This window comes from Leptonychotes weddellii, chromosome 16, assembly GCF_054177405.1.
Source record: "Leptonychotes weddellii isolate Sample4059 chromosome 16, ASM5417740v2, whole genome shotgun sequence".
NCBI classification, from domain to species: domain Eukaryota; kingdom Metazoa; phylum Chordata; class Mammalia; order Carnivora; family Phocidae; genus Leptonychotes; species Leptonychotes weddellii.
This window is the reverse complement of record NC_138384.1, coordinates 43,654,816-43,679,065: the sequence shown is the minus strand read 5'-3', so window position 1 is coordinate 43,679,065 and position 24,250 is coordinate 43,654,816. Positions and strand designations below refer to the sequence as shown.

General features: G+C 52.5%; 2 protein-coding genes across 9 annotated transcripts in view; one reads left to right on the top strand and one right to left on the bottom strand.

Moving 5' to 3' along the window:
- FBXO46 (F-box protein 46) overlaps positions 1-11,946 on the top strand; it is a 14,142-nt gene extending 2,196 nt beyond the window's left edge. For 2 of the 5 annotated variants that reach the window (XM_081807100.1, XM_081807101.1), the window contains exon 2: positions 8,978-11,946. In XM_081807100.1, coding sequence (XP_081663226.1) covers positions 9,056-10,900 — 1,845 coding nt within the window. In that variant the 5' untranslated portion in view covers positions 8,978-9,055 and the 3' untranslated portion in view covers positions 10,901-11,946. Of the gene's footprint in view, positions 1-1,383; positions 6,117-6,208; positions 7,949-8,977 lie in introns of those variants that run through there. The other 3 variants (XM_081807103.1, XM_081807102.1, XM_081807104.1) reach the window with 3 other exon arrangements.
- A 2,508-nt stretch (positions 11,947-14,454) lies between these two features.
- QPCTL (glutaminyl-peptide cyclotransferase like) lies at positions 14,455-23,758 on the bottom strand. 4 transcript variants are annotated; one of them, XM_006738503.3, is made up of 7 exons: positions 23,474-23,752; positions 22,855-22,998; positions 21,785-22,066; positions 20,235-20,387; positions 20,049-20,148; positions 19,411-19,527; positions 14,455-17,124 (listed from the first exon to the last, which is right to left on the bottom strand). In XM_006738503.3, the coding sequence occupies exons 1-7, from the start codon at positions 23,747-23,749 to the stop codon at positions 16,979-16,981; spliced, it is 1,218 nt and encodes a 405-aa protein (XP_006738566.3). In that variant the 5' UTR covers positions 23,750-23,752; the 3' UTR covers positions 14,455-16,978. The 4 variants fall into 4 exon arrangements, with proteins under 4 accessions (XP_006738566.3, XP_081663233.1, XP_081663231.1 ...); XM_081807105.1 differs by lacking the exon at positions 14,455-17,124 and adding an exon at positions 17,427-17,647 and having other exon boundaries at positions 23,474-23,757; XM_081807107.1 differs by lacking the exon at positions 21,785-22,066 and having other exon boundaries at positions 23,474-23,757.
- Positions 23,759-24,250: the final 492 nt, after the last annotated feature.

Genomic DNA, 24,250 nt, shown 5'->3' with positions numbered 1-24,250 from the left:
GGGGGTTCATTCCTTGAGTGGGGCCACAGTATTAATAGAGCACCTATTGTGTGCAGACTGACACCCTGCCCTTGGGGAGTTCGTTGTTATCCCAACGTTGGTGGCACTCGGGCTCATTTTTCGGGTTTGGGTTTTTCTCTCCCTGATTCATTTGCAGCTCCTTATGCTCGCTTCGCCTGCTTGTCATTGCGTCATTAACTTCAGGGGTCTTTAACCCTTTGTCTTCAGCTCTCCGCGAATCCTCTGAAAGCCTCTTGGTTTGGGGGAAAGTTGGCCAGCCTCTCACTCATCCCTGTGCCTGAATGTCACATCTGGGCCCCCGAGGTCATGTGACACTTTTTTTCCCCCTCTCCTTTATTTGTCTGTCTTAGAAAATGTGTCCGCTTCCAAGTCATTTTGCCTCTTCTTAAAATCTTCAATGTGTTCTCAGCCTGTGCTTGTCCGAAGCTTACTCATACAACATGATATTTTTACCATTTCTAATGGGGTATTTCTAGCAGCTCTGGCAACGCCGTATGATTCCTAAAACCACAAGTTTTCTGAAAGGCTTGGCTCGTCACCTGCTCCATGATGCCATCCTGACCCCTCGATTAAGATCAGAACCCCCACTTCCACTCCCGGTCCTCTTAACTTGCTATATTTGTTTCCCCATAGCACTTGCCACCTTAGAACTTACTCTATTTTTACTGTCCCTGTCTCCAGTTAGTATGTCAGCCCCGCGAAGGCGAGGATTTCTGTCTCCTCCCCCCTCACCCCCCGTGCCCAGAACAGGCTCCTGGCATACAGTAGCTGCTCTGTAAATATCCGTTTAATAGTTGAGACTCAATACGCAACAGTAACAAAGGAATGACCATATTTTGACTACCTGGAGGAGCCAGGGTCAGTTTCCTTTCAGAATATGAAGTAAAGAGGGACGAAGTCTTTGATTTACTCAGTGATTTCCAAACTCCTAGGTACTGAGTCTCTCCTTCCCTTGATAAGCCCAGAGCCGGAATACTGAGCCTCTCCTTAGTACCTAGCTGACACTGAGCACTCTGCTGGGTTGATCTCCGTGAATCATCAGGCAGCCTGTGGGTGGGTACTGTTATTATCTGCATTTTACAGTGGAGGAAACTGAGGCACCAAGGGTTAAGCACCCTAACCTACGGACACACCCCCAAAAGTGGGAAAGCTGGGGTGTCTGCAGGCCCTGCCTGGATTCTGTCTGCATCCTGGATCTCTAGATCCTGAGGATTTGGATGATTCCTGCCGTCAGCAAGAGCTGTTGGAAAGGAAGGTTTGAGAGGGAGAGAGAGGGCGGCTGACCCTGAGGCCAAAAAGCCAAGGGAGAGATGAATCAAGATTGTGGACTGAGTGGGGATGGGGGTGGGGGTCAAGAGGGTGGGGGATAGAAGGAGCAGGGCCAGGAACAGAGCCCTGGTATCCTGCCACCGATTCCTGTGACCATGACCATGGACCAGTGCATTCCCTGAGCACCTGCTCCGTGCCCAGCCCTGTGCTGGCATGACCCTGACCGTGGGATGGAGGTGCCCCAGCGTTGCGGGCGGGCCTCACCTGAGTCAGAGTGAGGGGAGCCAGGCATCCACTTTTTATTTCCTATCTTCTTTCTTTGCTTTATTCTGCTATAGCTGACATTGTTTCCAACTTCCAACTTTTTTTTTTTTTTTTTTTTTAAGATTTATTTGAGAGAGAGAGAGTACGTTCGGCAGCAGGGGGAGGGACAGAGGGAGAGAGAGAATCCCAAGCAGGCTCGATCTCACCACCCTGAGATCCCGAGCCAGAATCAAGAGTCAGAAGCTCAACCGACTGAGCCACCCAGGCGCCCCTTGGTTCCAACTTCTTAGGGTGCACGCTTAGCTTGTTCTCTCTTTTCTTTGTGCATTTGTGGAAACAGGTTCTCCCTAGACCTACTGCAAGCTGTGCTCCCAGGCTCTCCCTTTACCTTCATCTGGGGATGCCCTTTTGCCTCTCTTCTGGGCTAGACTTTTGTCTTTGATCTGATAGCTCCCTTTCTCTTTGTTCACCGCTTTATTTTCGTGAAGCAAATCCTCCGGTAGCTTCCTGAGAAGGGTTCCCGGACATGTATTTTTGTTTTTGCAAACTTGCGCCTCTCACAGAAAGGTTTTAAGCAGGGGAGTTGATACGGTCTGATTTATGTTTGGAGCAATCTCCCCAGCTACCGTGGAAAGGATGGAGCCGGAAGAGCTAAACTAGGCCAGTGAGCCAAGTGCGGAGGCTGGAGCATCTGTGCCTTTGAGGAGAGGTCCCAGCCTTCCAGAAACCCACAGCATGGAGGGGAGAGAGGCCCTCACCCAGGTCATTGTCATTCGGCAATGACAGGTGACAGGGGCAGCCAGAGGAGGCCTCAGGAGGAAGAGATCCCAAATAGCTTGGGAGGATGCTGGACTAGCTCCTGGAAGGGGTGCCAATCTGCCTCCGTCCTGGGAGCAGGATTTCCACACATGGACTTGGCTGGAACCAGCCGGCTTTTCCCAAGAGGTCTCCAGTAGCACATGTAAAGACGGACGGCGTGGCGGTCTTAGGAGTCTGTTCAAATAAACATGCGTTGCACACCTCTGATGGGTTAGGGCATTCCTTCTCAAATGTGCATGCAAATCCCCTTGAGAACTGTGGAAGTGTCGGTTCAGCACAAGAGACTTCATTCCTAACACACTGCCGGGGTCTCCTGTTCCAGGCAGCTCAGTTACAGGAGCCAAGTGCCTGGTGCTGTTCTAAAAGCTGGGGATCCTGCAGCGAAGTGAAATAGGCAAAAATACTGGCCCTGGGAGGGGAAACTAACAAGAAACTTTATCAACAAAGTTTCTAGTACATTAGATAGGGATATGTGCTAAGGAAAAAAATAAATCGGGAAGAGAAAGGCCATTGTCTGTGGCTCTCTGTGAGGGGGACTGCTCCTGTTTGAGGACCGAGTAAGATGATCTGCACAAAAGTGCCGCTCAGTGACTAAAGCTGCCGGCCACTTCAGGAACTCCTGCCACAAAGCTGGGTCTGAGGGCAATCGCTTCGCCATTCCATGCCTCCACGTCCTTGAAATGAGGTTAAGAATAGCGAGATGATGTGACAATTCAGTGAGTTAATATTTGTAAAATGCCTCGAGCAAAGCCTGGCTCCCAACCATGATGCTCGGGTGTGAACTGCCTTTGTGATCAGTTTATCTCTTAATATATTCATGCGGGTCATGATGGTTTATTTGGATGTCTGCCCCCTTTCTCACGAGCTCCTCCTGGTGAGCTCAGTGTCATCTCTGTGTGCCAGGCGACCAGCTCCGAGCCAGCAAGCAGGAGGACCTCAGACTGTCAGATAAGGGGTGTAAACTGGATTCTCGAATGGTTGGGGGCATCCCACCGAGTGTCGATCATGGGGTTCAGTTCCTTACTAATTTTATCTGTTCAACCCACCTCTTACGGAGAGATACATTGCAGTTTCCCATCACGGTTGTGGATTTGCCAAAGTGCTTGCCATTCTCTTGTTTTTTCCTTTATACATTTTGAGGCCATTGTGTTAGCACGTATGTTGAGAACTTTTATATATAATGGGTCAGTTTATTTCGTTACCATCTTTGTGCCTACTAATACCTTTTGCTTTTGTCAGCTGTTACTTTTTTTTTTTAAGATTTTATTTTGAGGGATACCTGGGTGGCTCAGTCAGTTAAGAGTCTGCCTTTGGCTCCAGTCATGATCCAGGGTCCTGGGATCGAGTCCCACGTCAGGCTCCTTGCTCAGCGGGTAGCCTGCTTCTCCCTCTGCCTCTCCCCCTGCTTGTGCACACTCCCTCTCTGACAAATGAATATATAAAATATCTTTTAAGGGACGCCTGGGTGGCTCAGTCGGTTAAGCGTCTGCCTTCGGCTCAGGTCATGATCCCAGCATCCTGGGATCGAGCCCCACATTGGGCTCCTTGCCAGCAGGAAGCCTGCCACTCCCCCTACTTGTGCTTGTTCTCTCTCTCTCTCTCCTTGACAAATAAATAAAATCTTAAAAAAAAAAAATTTATTTTGAGTTATCTTCATACCCAACGTGGGGCTTGAACTGACAACCCCGAGGTCAAGAGTTGCATCCTCTACCGACTGAGCCAGCCAAGCACCCCCCCTTATTGTTTTTTTAAATGATATTGTCTCTCTTCTATTTATCTTTTGGTTCATATTTGTCTGGTCTTTTTCCATTTTTTAAAAAAATTTTCAGTCTTTCTGGGTCATGGTGTTTTACAATAAACGGATCTTCATGGAGCATTCTCTGAAAGCTGACCTAATGGAGGGCCTCGTGGAGGGCTCAGTGTGGGGGAAGTTAGAAAATTCTGCCCCGGTGACCTAGGACCCAGACAGAACCTGGGTGTGAAACAGAGTTTCACACCCAGGCACACCCAGGCCTCATAAAGTTTAGGACTTGTTGTTCCAGGGGAGGGAGCTTTGATTCATCCATTCAGCCCCATGCTGGGCAGTGTGGCTGGGGGCACCATGATGACCCTGATTGTTCTGGCCCTACTGGGTCCACTGTCCCGTAGAGGAGACCAGATCCATCCCTAGAACAGTGATAACTGGAGTGGGCAGGGCTGGGACTTGGGAACCCAGAGGTCCTCCTCTGGTCAGGTGGCAGGTTTCCAAGAAGGAAGCTTGGCCAAGCCCTTTCTGTTAAAGTTACATTTGAGCAAAGACGCAAATGAAATAAGGCACTGAGCCATGTGGAGATCTGGGGGGAAAGCATTCCAGTTAGTGGGAACAGCAAATGCAAAGACCACAGAAGGGAAGAGCTTGGTGACTCTAGAGGAATAAAAAGCCAGGAGGCCAATGTGGGTGAGAGCCCAGAGGTGGAGTCTGACCCAGCCTCGGGGTTTCAGCTTCTTGGAGGGAATGGCTGAGCTAGGACACCAGAGAATATAGCAAAGCAATAATAGAGCACAGCAGTCCTGAATCAGATTCCTGGATTCACATCCCTGCTCCAACTCACACCAGTTCTGTGTGGGCAACCTGTCCTGCTGGGTACCTGGGCTTTTTCCCAGGGGCACTGGGGAGTCATGGTAGTTTTTGAACAGGGTAGGGACGGGGTCAGGTTTGTGCTATAAGAAGACCCTTTTGGCCGTGACTTGCAGGATGGTTGGAAGCAGGCAAGGCTGGGGCAGGGTGGTGGGGGGACAGGTGACCGCCTACGTGGAGCCCCCTTTGGGTGTCTCTTGAATGGGCCTGGCATTGAAAGGATCTAGACCAGCGCTGTTCAACAGAAATATAATGCGAGCCGTATGTATAGTTTAAAATTTTATAGTAGCCAATCTTAAGTCAAGAGATGAAGTTAATTTTAAGTACTTTATTTAACTAAACTATATCCTAAGTATTATCATTTTAACAGGTAATTAATATTTAAAAAGCATTATCGGGGTATTTGATATTCTTTTCTTGTGCTAAGTCTGAGTCAGATTTGGGGCGCTTGGTTGGACAGGCTGAACGGAAAGGTGCGTTTGGCCACACAGCCTGATCCTTGATGCCAAGCCCCGAGGCTGAACTCAGTGCCGAGGGAGTCGTCGCAGGGTTCGGCCATTTGTTCTTCAAGGATGAAGTGATTCTGCTGCCCAGTTTCTCCCGCAGGGAATCTCGGTCTTCAGGGTTTCCAGCCAAACCTGGGCGCTTATCTTTCTGCCGGTTTCCTTCCGCCCTCGAGTCTCAATCCCGGAGCTGCTTGGTCCTTTAAATCTCAACTGTCAATCAGGGCTCCTGTTTAGAGGGAACGTCGTGTAATAAACCTCTCCTTGAATACCTTGGCCTCTCTCCTGGTCTTGTTCCTCCGTTTTAGCAAGGAGTTGGGAATTGTTCCTCGCTCTCTTACACTCCACTGTTTCCACACCCCCTTCACCTCTCGCCTACTCCTCCCTCTCGAAGTTAGGCTCCTTCGCCAAGGCATTCCTTATATGGGCACGGCCCCGAACGGCAGCCGCTCATTGGCTGGGGGCGTCACGCGCGGGTCTGTCAACAAAGGGGCGGAGAGAAACTAGTCGCGCGGCTGTCCGCGCGAAGTCTGGAGTGAAAGAGCGAGGGGGCGGGCCCTCTTCTCGTGCGCATGCGTTTGTGCTGCGACCCTCTCCCGCCGCTGGGGGGGCGGGGCTCACCGGTGAGGGTACTTTAGGGGCGTGTCTAGGTTTCGAGGGTCGTCTGAGTGGGTTGGCGGGTGGGGGGGGGCGGTTACAAAATTGGGGGGCTCCCTTTGCAGTTAAGCGGTATTTTGGGGCCTGAAGTGTTTGCGTGGGTGTGGGGGATACTTGGGGTTCCCTTGAGCTTAGGGGGAGCCTTGGGGCTTGGGTTTGGGTTCTTTTATGTAATGTTGAAGTTTCCGTTGTATTGTAGGGGTCTCCTTTGCGGTTGGGGGTGTTTGGTGGGTATGTGATTTGGGAAGCTCATGGGGAGACTTAAAAGCAAAGTAAAGAATCCAGGGGTGCCAAGTCTGGAGCCAGAATGCCTGGGCTTTCGCCTTTCTCGAGTCCTTCCTACCTGTCTGACCCGCGATGTGGGGTTAAACCTTTCTGTGCCTCATCTGGACACTGGGACTAATAGACTACCTGCTTCAAAGGGACTGGGAAGGATTAGCGGGAATGGTTAGAACAGTACCTAATAAACTCCAGTGAGCCCTGCAGTAAGCACGTGTCATTGGTGAGGATTCTTTGGGAGTATTTGGGAGTTTTTTGGGCTTTGAGAAATATATGGTTTGGGATTAGTCTTATGTGTTAGGGAGCTTTTATGTTTTTGTCCTCACAAAAATAGCCTTTTTTTTTTTTTTTGCAGTTAGGGGGGCTTCTGTTAGGAATTAGGAAATACATGTGGAGATTTAGAAAGTGTTTGAAGGGGAGTATAGGATTTCAGGAAACTGGTCTTTTGGGGCATGTGTGAGTTTGGGCGATTGCTGTGTATGTTGGAGTTCTTGGTGGACATGGGATTTGGGAGGCGTTCCTTGAGATTGGGTCCTTCTGTGCTGGAGGGGATATTTATAGGTTTGGAAGTTTAAATTAGGATTTGAAAGGGTCTGGATATTTGGAGGAGGGCATTTATCTTCTGGAGATAAGGGTAGGAACTGATTGGAGGATTTCAGGGGGTAGCCAAGTTGTAGAGAGATAGTATCTATAGAAAATGGCTTTTGCTGTGTTCGTGTCTATGCCTGGGCATTTAGATGTATTGGTGGATGGTAAACTTAGCCATCTATAGGTGGGGTCAGTCTATACTGCAGGGGTCAGCAGACTTTTACTATAAAGGGCCAGAAAATGAGTATTTTAGGCTTTGCAAGGCCATATGTCCTTTGTTGCAACTACTCTGCCATTGTAGCGTGAAAGCAGCCATACATAGATGAGCATGTTTTAATAAAGCTTTATTGGCAAAAACAAGCCGTGGGCCATGGTTTGCTTACCCCTGGTCTATGGGCATGTGGAAGATTTGAGGTTTGGAGAGTATTTTGGTTTCAAGATGACTGGAGGGAGATGGGCCCAGGGAATGATCGAGACGGAGGAATATGCTATCTGTTGGGCCTACAGTGGAGAGTGGTCATGTCAGACTCATTAGCAGAATGGCTTCCAGATTAGGTCATGCACAAAGTCGTTGCAAAATAAAATGGTCATTTTTTTTTTTTAAAGATTTTATTTATTTATTTGACAGAAAGAGAGAGGGAACACAAGCAGGGGGAGTGGGAGAGGGAGAAGCAGGCCTCCCGCCGAGCAGGGAACCCAATGCGGGGCTCGATCCCAGGATCCCGGGACCACGACCTGAGCCGAAGGCAGATGCCCAACGACTGAGCCACCCAGGTGCCCCTAAAATGGTCATTGTTAAGAGAGCCCTGAATTAAAAAGTCCTGAAGCCAAGTTTGAGGGCCTGGTTTTATGATAAGTAACCCTTCCCCACTCAGTCTACCTGTGGGCAACTTGAAGAGGAAACTAGACAAGAACAGGCCTTATCCCAGAGGTCTGTGCCTGAGCTTAAGGGCATTCATTACCTACACCGTCTTGTGCAAGTGGGTGCATTTTTCTGGGTGAGGATACACAGCTTTGAGAGATTCTCAGGGAGCCTGGGGACTCGAACAAAGTGAAGAGCTGATTTTTTTTTTTTAAGATTTTTATTTATTTATTTATTTTAGAGAGCGCATGAGTGGGGGAGAGGAGCAGAGGGAGAGGGACAAGCAGACTCCATGCTGAGTGTGGAGCCCAACGCGGGGCTCGATCCCACGACCCTGAGATCACGACCTGAGCCAAAACCAAGAGTCGGACGCTCAACCGACTGAGCCACCCAGGCGCCCCAAAGAGCTTATTTCTTAAGGGCCTGGCTGGCTCTGACCTCACATTTTCTTCCCCTGCCCAGCCTGCCTCATTCCTTCCTCCGTGGGCTCAAGTACTGTAGCTGTGGGCAGGGCTGGGAACTTCTTGTCTTTTCAGGAACTGGCTACTGGGTGAGCAAATGGAAGAAGGAGGAGCTGTCAGTGGGTACTTTCACTTAAGTTCAGGGTTATGGCAGCAGGAGGCCTCTGGATCGTGAGTGAAAGCAGTTGGGCCGTGGAATATGACCTGCGGGGTTGGAACAAGCTGCCAGCTTTAGTTACATTCTGGGTGTTTTATTTATTTATTTAAAGATTTTATTTATTTAGAAAGAGAGAGCGAGTGAGCCTAGGCTCAAGCCAGCAGGGGAGAAGCAGAGGGAGAGGGAGAGAACCTCAGGCGGACTCCGTGCTGGGGCTCAATCTCACGACCCCGAGATCATGACCTGAGGGGAAACCAAGAGTCAGACTGTCAGCTGACTGCGCCACCCAGACGCCCCCATTCTGGGTGTTTAAAGACCAGCTCTCATTCCCTCTGCAACCCTCCATTTGCTCACCTGTGCAGTGGGGCAGGAATAGAGATCTAATTTGGTCTGTCCCCTCAGGAGTTGAGGTTGGGGTGGTCAGAGAAGGGCAGGCTATCCGCCCCCCCAGCTCCCCAACCTCCTCTTCCCTGTCTCCAGGTGGCCTGTGGAACCTCCCCTGACCATCCAGGTCCTGAAATGCGGTGAACCCCTGCCTGTCTGCTACCATTCCCCAGGATGGACCGAGGCAGCCTCCTGCCCTTCCAGCTGTGGTGCCCCCGGCCCTTCGGCACCTACTCACAGAACCAGCCTCGCCCGCCTACTGCAGCCCTCAAGCCGGCGGCCTGCCCAGAGCCCGGCAGCGGGGCTGAGCCAGACCACGGGCCTGCCCACTCCGAGAACACCCCGCCCACCTTGGCCACGGAGGCCCCTGCCTCCCAGCCAGCCCCGCTCCTCTCAGCAGCAGCTGCTGGTGATGAGGGGCGAGTCCTGTTGGACACGTGGTACGTCATCAAGCCCGGGAATACAAAGGAGAAGGTGGCCTTCTTTGTGGCCCACCAGTGTGGTGGGGGCAGCCGGGCCAGCTCCATGAAGGTCAAGGGGCACTGGGGCAGTGACAGCTCCAAGGCCAAGCGGAGGAGGCGCTGTCTTGAGCCTACAAAGGCTCCCCCGGACCCAGGAGGCCCAGAGGCGCCCCCTGCCTCTGAGGGGGCCCCAGCCTCGGCTGGCGAAGACGTAGACCTGCTCTCTGTGGCTGAGATGGTGGCGCTGGTGGAACAGCGGGCCGCCCTGGCCCTGCAGAACTACCCACGCCCCGGCACCCCAGCGCCTGTGGTCTTCGTGTCAGCCGAGCAGGGCGGGCCTGCCAAGGGGCTGGGGTCCGAACGGCGGTCCGGTGGCGGGGACTGCAGCCGGGTAGCCGAGGCGGTGGCCCACTTCGAGGCCCAGCGGGACAGCCCTCCAGCCAAAGGCCTCCGCAAAGAGGAGCGGCCAGGGCCAGGCCCCGGGGAGGTACGCATAGCCTTCCGTATCTCCAATGGCCGAGAGCCCCGCGCCCCCGACGGCAGCTTGCCCAACGGGAGCGGGGGCCGGCCCGGTTGTGCCTACCCGGGCAGCCCAGGCCCCGGGGCCCGGGCCAAGGACAAGATCACCTGCGACCTGTACCAGCTCATCAGCCCCTCCCGGGACGCCCTCCCCAGCAACGTGGAGTTCCTTCTGGCTCGGGCGGATGAGGCCAGCGAGGGGGAGACGCAGGTCCCTGCCAGGCCTGAGGACACTCCCCCGGCCCCCCCTCCGCCCCCTGCCCGGGACTGCGGAGCATCGGGCTTCCACGTGGATGTGGTGGTGACAGGGGTGGTGGACGAGTGCGTCTTCTTCGGCAAGGACGGCACCAAGAACGTGAAAGAGGAGACGGTGTGCCTGACGGTCAGCCCCGAGGAGCCGCCCCCACCGGGCCAGCTCTTCTTCCTCCAGTCCCGTGGCCCAGACGGGCCCCCCGAGCCAGCCCCGGCCGACTCCCCGGCCGCCGCGCCAGGCCCGGACGATGCCGAGGGCGCCGCGGACACGTCCCTGTGCCGCCTCTACCGGCACGTGTCCCACGACTTCCTGGAGATCCGCTTCAAGATCCAGCGGCTGCTGGAGCCGCGACAGTACATGTTGCTGCTGCCCGAGCACGTGCTGGTGAAGATCTTCAGCTTCCTGCCCACGCGGGCCCTGGCGGCCCTCAAGTGCACCTGCCACCACTTCAAGGGCATCATCGAGGCGTTCGGCGTGCGGGCCACGGACTCGCGCTGGAGCCGTGACCCGCTGTATCGCGATGACCCTTGCAAGCAGTGCCGCAAGAGATACGAGAAGGGGGACGTGTCGCTCTGCCGCTGGCACCCCAAGCCCTACCACCACGACCTGCCTTACGGACGTTCCTACTGGATGTGCTGCCGCCGGGCCGACCGCGAGACGCCCGGCTGCCGCCTCGGTCTGCACGATAACAATTGGGTGCTGCCCTGCAATGGGCCGGGCGGCTGCGGCGGCGGGGGCGGAGGCGGGGGCGGCGGGGGCCGGGCTGGCCGGGAGGAAGGGAGGTGAAGCCGGGGGAGGGGTGGGGAGAGCCCACCATGCCCACCCCTCCCCCCTCCCCCCCGGGAGCCGAGGGCCAGGACTGGGTCACCAGCCCGTACCCCCAGTCCAGGCGGCGTTGATCCCCCTCCAGAACTGAGATGGGGCTCAGGGGGATGATTGAGAAAGCACTCTGATCGACTGACACCTATTGGTTTTCTACTCTTCAGACCCAGGGCCGTGGACCCTCAAGTAGGGTGTTTTTTATCAGCATCTCAACTTCTCCATTCAGTCCCAACCCCCTCCCTGCCACTCTACACCCCAGGGACCCACCAGCAGGGAGCAGAAGGCAGCTAATTTTGGTACTCCACAAGGGTTCCCCCATTCTGGCGCCCTCCCCCCCCCCCCCAGTTTTTTGTCTCTGGAGCTGTGTTCTCCTGAGAGGCTGCAGGGCACAAGGTTGGCTCTTCTGACCTACCACACCGGGGCTCACCTCCTCTTAAGGAATTGTCAGCCAGTGAGATCACAGATCAGATGTGGCACTTTTCGTGGCAGCCTGCCATTTCTAGACGTTTTCCCCCATTAAAACAATAAAAATCACTGTTTTCTCCTTAACCTAAAGCTACCGGTCTTTTCACTTCCCCCAAAGGGGAAGAGAAAAAAAAAGTTGAAGTATAAAGATTCCCCTCCTCCCATTATTGAAGCTATTGCCATCACTTCTCCCCCCCCCCCCAAAAAAAAAAAGCTGTGAAGCCCTTTGCCTCGCTCTTGACAGCGTGGGGGGCCGGTGGGCAGGGACTGTGGCTTTGAATTTCTGGATTGTTTTTCCTTCCACTCTGGGTACTCGTTCAGGCGTTGGGGTCTGTCTAGCCCCAGCCATATGTGTTTCTTTAGAATCCTTTGGTCAACAGAGACCTTGATTTTCAAGCAGGTTGGTCTGGGGTATTTTCGTTTGTTCCATTTGGGGTTTTTTGTTTTTTTGTTTTTTCACCCTTGTGGTTCTGGAAGCTTCTGGCGTGTGGCATCTGACCAGTTTTGAATTGGTCCTTTCTATAAAATCAATATTTATAAGGCTGGGCCCAGACTGGTTTGTGTGTTGTTCAGGGAGGGGGTTGGGGAGAGAAGGGAGCCACGGAGCACTGCATGGTGAGCTGGGAAAGATTGGGAGAAGGATCCTTCGCCAAGTCCCTTAGCTCAAGATTATTTTTGACTCTTCATCTGTGTCGGTTTGGATTCAAAAATCTCAAAATAGTAGTAGCTTAAACAAGGTAGTTTTCATTTCTTCAGAAATCCCGAGTGGGCAGATAATGGTGGCTCTGAAGTCATCAGGAACCCAGGCTGCTTCTGGCTCACTGTCCTTTGGCCGTGGATCTGCTAGAACTCTGACCATCACCAATTTGCAGGAAGAGAAGGCTCCTTCCTCCAAGAAGTACTACACTATACTTATATGTACATCTCACTGGTCCGAGCTTTAGCCATATGGAAGGGCTGCAAGGGAGACTGGGACATGGAGTTTTTCAGCTTGGGTACATATGCCCAACAAAAAAAACTACTAAAGATCCCTGTAATTAAAGCTTCAAAACAGTCAATTATTTACTAAATAAAAAAGGGGAATTAAGTCATTTTAAAAAATTCAAGTATAAAGGAAGAGGAAAGAATGGGTAGTGAGAGATAATTAACAGTCTCTGAGTTTTTTTTAAGATTTATCAGAGGGGCAGAGGGAGAGAGAGAATCCCAAGCAGGCCCCACACACAGCATGGAGCCGGAGACAGGGCTCAATCCTATGACCCGAGCCAAAATCAAGAGTGGGATGCTTAACCACCTGAGCCACCCAGGGGCCCCCACAGTCTCTGACATTGTTATCAGGGAATAAAAATGACCAGAGACGGGGCTCAGGTCATGATCCCAGGGTCCTGGGATCGAGCCTCACATCGGGCTCCCTGCTCAGCAGGAAGCCTGCTTCTCCCTCTCCCATACCCCCTGCTTGTGTTCCCTCTCTTTCTCTGTCAAATAAATAAAATCTTAAAAAAAAATGGCTATAGAGACTAGGATGTATCATAGTAGTTATTGAATACTTAGACTTCAGAATCAGAGAGACCTGGGTTTGACCCTTGGCTTGGCTTTGTGGGATTTCAGTTTTCTCTGGAGGGAGGGGCCAGATTATTTGGACTCCTGCTGAAAAAGAGGGAGAGGTGGTAAAAAAATCATAAAAGCATCAACTAGCCAATATAATACAGTTAAAGGATACACTACGTCAAAAATTTCAGGGGAAAGGACATGGGACCCTGAAGCCACTTTTGCTCTGAGGGCATTTGCTTGTGCCGACAAACTTGGGTTTCCAATTTGTAGTCTTATTGGGACAAGCAGGCGGAAGTCAAGACCAAGGTGGGCAATCTAATAGGAGCTCTACAAGCTCAGGTAAGGATGATGGCCCAGAAGACTGCAGAGATGTTCTAAATACTGACGGGGGCACAAGACCAAAGGAGAGAAGAAAGTGGCCCCTGAGACTGCAGACACAGGCTGGCCCTCAGCTCAGGTTTGTGGCATCATCCATGTGTTCAGGGTACTTCTGAGTTGAGCTGTCTGGCAGGAACAAAGATAAATCCTCCGGGGTAAAGAACTGTCATCTAGAATCCCCGCAAATGATTTTCAGACAATGAGCAGCCCAAAGTCAAGTCACCCAACATGCGTGGAAATAAAGCACCACGAACAAGAACCAGAAGAGACAACAGAGCAAAAGCAGACTCAAAAGGGCTTTGGACGGTGAACCCGCCAGTCACGGATTAGAATACGGGTCTCCCCCACTTTCCGAAAGCTCAAATTACACCACTTTGCTTTTTACAAAAGATCTGCCTTAGTACGATACAGCTTTTTTCAAAAAAGTGAAAATCCTCTTTGGATCTCTTTCTGTTAGCGATAACAGGTACTAAGGTAGGTCTTTTTTTTTTTTTTTTTAAGATTTTGTTTGTTACAGAGCACGAGCAGGGAGAGAGGCAGGCAGAGGGAGAAGCAGGCTCCTTGCTGAGCAAGGAGCATGATGTGGAACTCGATCCCAGGACCCTGGGATCATGACCTGAACTAAAGGCAGACGCTTTACCAACCTAAGGTAGGTCTTTTGTGAAGGTGCAGTGGCGGGACACAAACTTTTGGAAAGTGGGGGATACTCTGCGCTTACGGCTTATGAAAGGTTCTGCAGGATCACTCTGCTTTCAGCAAGCAGGGCAAATGTGTAGAAGAGCTTGGAAATCTCTGCAGGCAGCCCAGAACTAAGTAATGGCCTAGCAGATGGGAAAGGGGAAAGCCCCGGACACAAGAACCCAAAGTAAAAACTCAGTGGCTGGGCTCAACAGCAAATCAGGCACAAGTGAAAAAAAAGATTGATTGAACTAGAGCTAGGTCCAAAAAGTAGCACAGAGGCAGAAACAAAAAAAAAAAAGAAAAAATGTTAATGGAAGATAGAGTGAGAATATCTATAACACATTCAGTTGACCTTCTAGAATCAGAAGAGACAATGGTGCAAAGATAATATTTTAAGACAGGATGGTTGTGAATTCCAGACTGATGACTGACACCGATAAGCCCAATGCATTGTAAGCAGGATGAATTTTATTTTTTTTTCTTGCAATTTGTTTTTTTAAGATTTTTATTTATTTATTTGACAGACAGCGAGAGAGGGAACACAAGCAGGGGAAGTGGGAGAGGGAGAAGCGGGCTTCCCGCTGAGCAGGGAGCCCGATGCGGGGCTCGATCCCAGGACTCTGGGATCATGACCTGAGCCGAAGGCAGACACTTAACGACTGAGCCACCCAGGTGCCCCAAAGCAGGATGAATTTTAAAGAAAAGTGCACCTAGACACATGATCTGCAGCTATTGATTTCTCCGAAGCTGTTTCAGGTGAAAAATGAGAATCCTGACAGTCCTCCAAAAAGATCGATTTGTGAGACATCAGCACCTAGAGTGCTCAGGCGTTGTGCTTGTCAGATAAACCTAGGGGGCCCATCAGAGTGTGCAGTTTGGGGGACAGACGGGAGCTGGGGAAAACATCCTGCCAAGCAGCAGCCTCATCTGTGAGATGGGCTAACGATCCCTGCCCCAGATTCCAGAGGGAAAGTGGGCATCAGGCCCCCTTGCCCAGTGCCTGGTGTGCAGTACTCAAGCGGGAGGTCTTTCAGGGACCCATCGAGAGCCTGGGGCATAACAGCACATGGCTCCCAGTCTCTGAACACAGAAATGATGGTGTCACCTACTTTTGGGGTGGCTGTGAGTTGAAGGGGAGATGGGGTGCTCTCACGTGCCTGGCACTGTGCCTGCCACACAAGAAATGAACAAACAGGAGCCATCCCTGTGGTTGGGGAGCCTTGCCGCCCTGGCTGTTGATGTCTGTCAATTTCCGGTTCTGAACGTGGGACACATGCCACCTCCACCTCTTAGAGGTCGTTAGTCTCCCCCCTCCCCCACCAACGCTGCTTGCTCTAGCTTGTAGTCATTTAAGCCTCAGGAGGCGCTACTCGCTGCCAACCATCTGTTGGTCCAGCACAGGTGATCTCTGGGAGATGGGACATGAGGTTAGGAGTTGCAGCTGGGGGGGAAGCACATGGCTCTGTAAACACCCGGGTCATAACCCTCAGCCCTCGCCCTCCTCCTTTGCAAAAGGGGAATGGAAATTGTACCCTCCTCAGGACTTGGTCGGAGACTATGAGCTGATATGTGTCAAGTGCACACAGTAGGGGCCCAATACATGTCAGCTACAGTGGAAAACTACAAACGAGGACCTTCTGTTTATCCTCCCTCGTTTGAGATCCTGAGCTTCAGCCTCTGAGTGAAGACTCAAGAGAGTCTTCTCCAGCCCCGAGCTGGCTTGGAAGGCCAGTGCTCACCTTTGCACACTCTCCATCCTCGCCTGGCCTCCCCCCTGCCTACCAGGACTCCATCGAAGTCACAAAACCGGCAGGCACGGAGCCTAGCAGAGGTCTCCCTTTGTAGGCGCCCCCTATTTTATGGGTTTGGTTTTTTTTTTTTGAGGTTTGCTAAGCCGCAGGGAACGCACCACACTGTATCCTTAAGGACAGCAGGTCCCCAACTTCGCTGATCGGGAGACTCCCTCAGGTGCTCATTACAGAGTCCCAGCCCCTCCCTGGAGTTCTGATTCAGCAGGTCTGGGGTAGAACCTGGGAGTCTGCATTTTTTTAATAAGCACCCCCTCTTGAGTCTGAACCGTAGCTGGGTTGGGAAGTACTTCCTCAAGCCATCACTTAGACTTGCGGTGACACCCACCATCTCACACTCCTCTACCCACAAGTGAAAGGGAAGGGATTGTTTGGTAGAACTCATTGGCAGTGACTCCGTCTTACTCATTCCTCCCACAAATACACTCCAACTGTCAAAACCTAGCATTTCCCAAGGTGTCTTCTGAGGTACCCTAGTTCAGGAGCTCCCCAATAAAGGGGTTCCACATTGAAATACTTTGGGGAAACAACACTGCATTCTGCCTTACTCTTCAAAGTTCACATTGTGCAATGAAGAAACTCACTTAATTTCTCACCCCGCATCTTAGATCCCCTTTTTCATGCAACATCTAGTTAGGCTAATTCTGTAGAATATGTTTCACAGAAACACTGGTTCATTGCCCTTGGGTCTGGCCGACTCGAGTTCCCAAATATTGGCTTCCACCACCTCTGTTCCTGCTTCTAAGCACATCCCCTGTGGACCCCACACAGCAATCCATGGACCTAAAAACATAAGCCACAGAGAATTCATTTGGTGGGGTGGTGTTGCTGGTCCAGATGCCAGTCCAAGGTGTGCCGACTATAAAACTAAGAACAGCCTTTGGCCCCCGCAAATCTTCAGACCAAGTGCTTCCTCCAGGACGGGGTCCAAGCTCTTATTTCTTCGGCTGCCACCCCCACAGTCTTCTCGTCTCTTCCATGTCTTTAAAGAGTGGCAGCCTGAGATAGTCAAAGGAAAGAGGGTCTTCCAATCATAGCGCAAGTAGAATCCATACCAAAGAAAAGGATAAGCCAGCATACCCCGGGGAAGCCTGGCCTGAGCTGGTTCCATGTGTCCTTGGCATGTCCTGGCCAGGCACTTCTTCAGAGTCAGCCACGGAGGCTAGAGCCCCAGATATTCAGCCAGGAACACGGCGAGGATGCGGCTCAGGTTGTGTACCGTGGGGGGGTGCAGGTTGGCCTCAGAGTCATGGGGTGTGTGCCAGACGTCGGGGAAGGGCATGGAGATGAGGTGGAGCACCGGGACCCCTGGCAGGAGAGAGGGGAAGCTCGGTCAGGCCGATGGCTGACCCAGAAGCCCAGCCCTGGGCCTGGGGAAACCTGCCTCACCCCACCCAGAAGATACTCTGTCCTAGCACTTGAAGAACTCTGAATGATGATTTTAAGCGTGTGAGGGCAACATGTTAGTTTAAATATATATATACAGAATATCTATTGTTCTCACACACAAATTAGAGAAACTCAAAACCTAATGGATTATGCAAAGGCCAGAAGAAGGGAAAGATGTCTTTGACCTCATATTGCCAGGTTTATTATTAGGTTCTTTTTCTCTTTATTGATAGCTTGCACTTTTTTTTCCCAAAGATTTTATTTATTTATTTGACAGAGAGAGTGCACAAGCAGGGGGCGAAGCAGAGGCAGAGGGAGAAGCAGACTCCCCACTGAGCAAGGAGCTCCATGTGGGGCTCCATGCCAGGATCCTGGGATCATGACCCGAGCAGAAGGCAAACACTTCACCTATTGAGCCACTGAGGTGCCCCATAGCTTGCATCTTTAAAAAAAAAATTTTTTTTTTTTAAATTTATTTGCGAGAGAGAGAATGAGAGACAGAGAGCATGAGAGGGAGGAGGGTCAGAGGGAGAAGCAGACTCCCTGCTGAGCAGGGAGCCCGATGTGGGATTCGATCCCGGGACTCCAGGATCATGACCCGAGCCGAAGGCAGTCGCTTAACCAACTGAGCCACCCAGGCGCCCCTAAAAAAAAATTTTTTTAAAGTCACTTCTATGCCCAATGTGGGGCTCAAACCCACTACCCCAGGATCAAGAGTCGGATGCTCTACCAACTAAGCCAGCCAGGCGCCCTTCTAGTCCAGGCCCTCAGCTAAGGCCACACACACCATTTTACCCTTACAGTAATCCTTTACAATAATCCTATATTTACCCCTATTTTATAGAGGAGGACGCCGAGGCACAGAGGCAGGCAGAGTGATTTGCCTAAGGTCCTGCCTCAAGTAAACAGCACAGTGAGAATTTGAAGCCGGGCCACCTGTCTTCCAAGTCTGTGTTCCTAATCCCTGCATTACGATGGGTTCCCATCCTCCGAGCGCTTCCCTCTGTGTTTGTCAAGATTCGCTAAATATCTGTCCCCTCCCCCCACTGGACAGGACCCAGGCAGGTTATGGCCATCACAGTATCCCGGACAGCCCAGGACCTGCGTTGGGAAATAATCACTGAAAGAATCACTAAAGGCACTGTCAGGAATGGCATATTTATGGAGTGAGTAAATTAGAGAGTAAAAACTTTACAAGACCAGTGCTCTAACCCCTGAGCTATGGAGCCTAGAGAGTAAAAACTTTAAAAGCAGTTTTTAGCACTTAATATAATATGCCATGCACTGCATGAGAAGGCATTTTACCTAATCTCATTCAATCCTCCCAACCCTGTGATTACGAATATACACAAATAGGTGTGTTCGTATGTATGTATGTGTCTTTTCGTTTTCCAGAAGAAATGCAGGAGACAGGCTCAGAGAGCCTGAGTAATCTGCCTTTGGTAATCTGCCTTTGGTTGGTAGAACCCAAGCCTGTCCGATTCTTTCTTTTTTTTTTTTTTTAAGATTTTATTTATTTATTTGAGAGAGAGAGGGAGAGGGAGCAGAAGCTGGAGGGGAGAGGCAGAGGGAGAAGCAGACTCCCCACTGAGCAGGGAGCCCGATGCGGGGCTCGATCCCAGGACCCCGGGATCATGACTTGAGCCGAAGGCAGACGCTTAACCGACTGAACTATGCAGGCGCCCCAGCCTGTCTGATTCTAAAACCTATGTTCTGAACCCTTCTACCAGATGTCTTCAGCCCTGGCTGTGCGACAGAATCATCTGGGAGTTTTGTAAAAATAATGCAGAGACCCAAGATTGTGGTTCAGTGAAATGAAAAACGCCTGAAATGCAACTGGGCATTTTTCGAAGCTCCTCTGGTGATTCTGCGGGACTCCCAGGGCCTTGAAAGACAAGTACTGGAGTCTGATCACTGAGGCACCAACAGTACTAGCTAACGTTCTCTGGAGGCTTACTGTGTGCCAGGCACTATGCAAGTAACGTCTTTACTATAAGAGCTCATTCAGTCCCCTCAACAACTCTGAGATAGGGGCTCTTAGTGTTCCCATTCTACAGATGAGAAAGTTGAGGCACAAAGAAGTTCAGCAACTTGCCACCAGTCCCTGACCCTAGGAAGGGGCCAGGGCCAGGTCCCACCTGTCCTCCCTTGGACGCCGTGAGCCCCCTCCCCGCCCCCCCTCCCCACCCCCAGCCCAGGAAGTACCTCGGTGGAGGAAGGGGATGTGGTCATCTTCCACAGAGCCAGGGGGCTCCCCAGGCTGGAAGTACATCACTTCCTGGGGATGAGACTGTAGCAGATTCATGCGGTGCAGGCGCTTCTCTGGAGGTGGTGGGGATTAGAGAGCAAGGGTCAGCCCCCTCAGGGTCAAAGTTTCTCCTGCACACAGATCAGGGCAGGGCAGGAGGCCTGGGGGTAAAGAACTAATCTTCACATCCCCACAAGGATGTAATTAGCTAGCCCTTTCCACAGGCTCACTGTGTTCCCAGTCTCCTCTATTCTCTCTGAGCCTAGGAGGTAGATACCCCTATTATTGTTACTATTGTGCCCATTTTACAGATAGGAAATGGAGGCTCAGAGAGATGAAGCCACATGCCCAGGTTCACCCAGCTGGGAAGAGGCAGAGCCCAAATTCAAAGCCAGGGCTACTGGACCCCAGAGACTATGTGGAATCACTGCACTTGACTGCTGTGGGATCTTTGTGTGTTTCTGCCCTAATGCCTTAGAGAGAGAGTAGGGAGGTGGAGGGCAGGCTGGATGACCCCTCAGAGAACAGGGACCCACCCCACCAGGCTTTCCCTCCTACATCCCAGGCTGGTGCCTGCCCCCACCTTCACCCTTACCGATGGTCCGCAGCCGATGGAACCAGCGGGCCGTGTGAGGGAAATGACTGTAGAAGTTCGGATTAGGGGCGCCCAGGAGATCAAGAAGCATGAAGAGCTCCTAGGGAGAGAGGCCAGGTGGGATCTCGCCAACCTTGTGTTGCCCTCTCCCTCCCTCGCCGGAACCCAGTGGGGCCCTGGTCTTACGATAGCCTGGATCCTGGTGGGGCCTGGACTGTGGGGTGCAGACTCCATGAGCTGGGCCAGGTGCCGGGAGCCATAGAGGGAGTCCTGGGGCCCCCACTCCTTCAGTGCCTCTTCACCGTCCAAGAAGAGCAGCTGCAAAGTCACTGGGGCTTCCTGTGGGAGCCGGGGGTCAGGGCCGGCTTGGTTCCAGCCCTTGGCCTCAACCCATCCACATTTCCTGCCCGCCTGCACTGCTGAATAGCGCACACTAGGTCTCCTCACTTGTAGAGGGTGGGGGCCAGAAGTGCAGACTCTGAGCCAGACCACCTGGGTTCAAATCCTGGCTCGGCCACTTTGTAGCCGGGCAGTTACGGGTAAGTTACTAACTTCTCAAGGCATCAGATGACAAAATGGGGTTAATAACAATTCTAATCATATGGTAGGATGCGAATCCAGGTCCTGGAATAGCACCTGGTATACAGTAACTAAGAAGGGGCAGCTCTGATTATTACTGTTATTCTTTAGGTTCCTTTAGCAGAAGGGACAGACCCACAAACGAATCATTATGCAGTGAACTGCACTTGGATGAATGCTTCCAAGAACTCTGGGGTTCTAAAAGAGCATGGGAAGGGAGTTGGGGATAACCTGGCCTGCAGAGCATGTTGGGTCTGCTGGGAAGGGACGTTTGCATGGAGGTGAGTGGGAGCTGGCCTGGCAAAATGGGGCAGCAGGGAGAATGTTCCCAGGCAAGAACCAATATGGCCAAGGGTTGGCACCAGAGCCAGAGAGCTTTGTGAAGAGGCCCGAGGGATGAGCAGATACCAGGGACTTGGGCTTTGTTACAGAGGGTTTGAGCCACGGAAGGGGCCTGAGCAAGGGAGAAGCAGGAGGGGATTTGTGCTTTCTTTCATTTATACATTCCACACATTTCTCTTGACATCCTAATTTACACCAGGTAATCTTGTGGGCCCAGGGAATACAGCAGAAAACAAAAGCAGCCAAATCCCTGCCTAGAGGGAGCTTGTTCTAGCTGGGGAGACAGACAAACACATCTACATAAAGCACCAGAAATGCTTGGGATAGTGACAGGGAGCTCTTCCAGGGTGGCTGGGAAACCATCTCGGAGGGGGTGACATCGGAGTGGACACTTGAATGAAGGGTGGGAGCCAGCCAGGAAGGTATCTGCAAAAAGCACATTCTAGCCAGAGCAAACGGCAGATGCAAATGCTCTCAGGCGGGAGTGAGCCTTGTGAGTCTGAGGAACGCTGAGGAGGTGGGTGGCTAGAGTGGAGTGAGGAGGGACAGGGGTGGGAGAGGAGACTTGAGAGGTAACAGGGCACAACTCAGAGGCCCCTATAAGGACTCTCGCTTATGCCTGCAATGGGGTAGGAGCTCTGGGAGGGCTTTGGGCGGAGGAGAGACAGGATCGGACATTCAGGGGAGGAGGGAAAGATCCCTGTGACTGAGTGTGTGGAACGGAGGCAGGAAGATAAGTCCAGGCAGGGAAGGATGGGGGGTTTAGACTAGGGTCGAGGCAGCCCCAGACTCCCACCCCTCTACCCACTCCTCACCTGCTTTTTGGCTCTACTCAACTCCCTGTCGAGGGCCTGGGCCAGCTCTAGGAGCAGGGCACAAGGCACAGCCGAATCTGTGGCCCCCACAAAGGGAGTCGAACCAGATGGGAAGAGCTTGGAGTCATAATGGCAGGCAAGGGTGAGGTGACGGGCAGCCCCTGGGTCCAACGTGGCCACCACGTTGCCAAAGTCCAGTGGCCCCAGGGGTGTCGAGGCCGTGAAGGGGTCCAGTTCCACATGCCAGCCTGCAGTCAGGGTCCGCAGTGTAGCCTCCAGAAACTAGTGGCAGGAGAGAGGTGGGAGGGTGGGTGGGGACTGGGGAGGAGGTTGGGAGAAGGGCCATGTGACCTGAGCCATGCAGAGCAGTCGGGCTGACTCATAATCCCCACTTTGGTTTAAATCATTCCCTTGACACGCTTTTGCTGAGGGCCTACCTACCGAGTGCCAGGTGTGTCGTGACCCCGCCTCTTGATGCCAAGACTAATCCCAGCTCACTCATCGATAGCACTCATTGTGTGCCAAGCCCTGTTCTAGGAACCCTGTAGGAATAGGCACTGTCGATGGCTCCATTTCATAGATGAGGAAACTGAGGCACAGAGAGGTTAAGAAACTAATCCAGGGTCACACTCCAAGTGGCTGAGGTGGGATCTGAACTCAGGGGGTAAGTCTTCAAATGACTGGATGCTTTCTGGGAAGCGATATAGAGATGTCATTGTGCCAGCTCTGGAACCAATCTGAAATTTGGGTTGAAACCCTAGGTATACCATTTATTAGCTGTGGGATTCAGGCAAAATGCCTAACTGCTCCGGTCCTCAATTTCCATCTGCATAGTGAGGATTACATCAGTGCTCACCTCATAGAGCTGTTGCCTAGCACACAGTAAGCTTTTGGGGGGAGTATGAAGGGCAATACAGCCTAGTGGTTACCAACGTGGGATTCTAGATTCAGATTAGCTCCAGTCAGAGCCCCAGTTCTGCGTTTTAGCTGCTTGGGGTATCTTGGGCAGAATGCCTATTTCCTATTCCCTGGCAGGCTGCGGGTCAGGGGTTGGAGGTGGGGCCCTTTACCTTTCTGACTTGGAGATTGCCAGGGCTGCCCGGGGTCCGCACAACCAGCAGGGGGCGCAGATAAGTGTTCCAGAGACGGTGTGGGTCCAGTTGCCCCACCACCCTCCGCAGCCGAGCTTCGGGGAGGCTTCCGATCAACCGGCCCTTGGGAGGGGGTAGGATAGGGAAGAGAAGAGCCGAGTGTGAGAGCAACCCCCATTCCGACCCTAACCCAGACGCCATCGCCCCTAAGAAACCCCGGTTCTTCTTCCTAATTCGAGCCTCCAGCCGAGGGACTCAGGAAGAGTCCCTCTAAGCCCATCAGCTCCAGCCCACCCCAATCCTGATGGGGAAATCAAGGCCGAGACAGAGGAAGGACTCTTCCAAATAGCTGTCTTTCAGATTGGAACCCAGAACTCCCAAGTCTTACTACTCCAGACCCTTCCTCTTAGGGAGAACCACCTATTGCAGAACAAGCCCGAAGCCTCAGTTCGTTAGCAACGAGCATGCGCTCTAACGATGGAGACCGCAGCACCTGCGGCTAGAGCCATACGATACAGCCACGTCAACCTGAGACCTCAGGGAAGGCGAGGCGGGGAATGAGGGCTCCCGCGGTGCCCGTGCCCCTGCCCGGCCTCACCCGCAGCTCCCGGCCCCGTGGCAGCTCCTCAGTCTGGCGGTGCCAGGCGCTCCAGATGGTGTAGAACGCCGAGGCCACGGCCAGGGACAGCAGAAGCAGGGGCAAGAAGTGCGCCCGCGGGAGCAGGCGGCGCTTGGGCGGTGAGGGTGGCTCCAAGAGGCCACGTTCCCCGAGCCGCAGCCGGGACCGCCCGCGGCCCCCGGAAGGCATGGCAGCTTCGCCCAGAAACCGGTCCCGGACCGCGGATAGTTTAGGCCCAGCCAAATCCCACCCCATGGAATCACCGGACCAATGAACAATAAGAGAGGCTGCACCATCCCACACTTCCTCGATCAGTAAAGCCAATGGGGACTCTCGTTCCGAGAACACGCCTTCTTGTCTCCCTGGGGCTTTTAGGGTTGGTTCCCCTGAGGGTTGCACAACCCCCAAAAGGGAGCGCGAAAGGGGTAGGCTCCGTCTCAGCGGAGGAAAGGAAGCCAGTGAGAAATGTTTGATCGTGGAAAACATTGGACCTAGGCACAGGTCCACGCCTCTCCCGTGTAAAGGCAAAGGATTGGTTACTCGGAGTCGGAAAGATCAATAGACACGTAATAGAACAGACCCTGAAGGAAAAGGGGCGGTGTCCGTCCCTGAACCGAGGAGCCGATTGGCTTCGCGGAAGCCGCGCCCCCGAAGGCAGGGCCGGCGGGCATTTGGAATGGGGTGTCCTTTCCCTCTTTCAGCCTGTGCCGCTCTACAACGAAATGATTTGAGTCGAATCCGTTTTCTTCTTCTCTC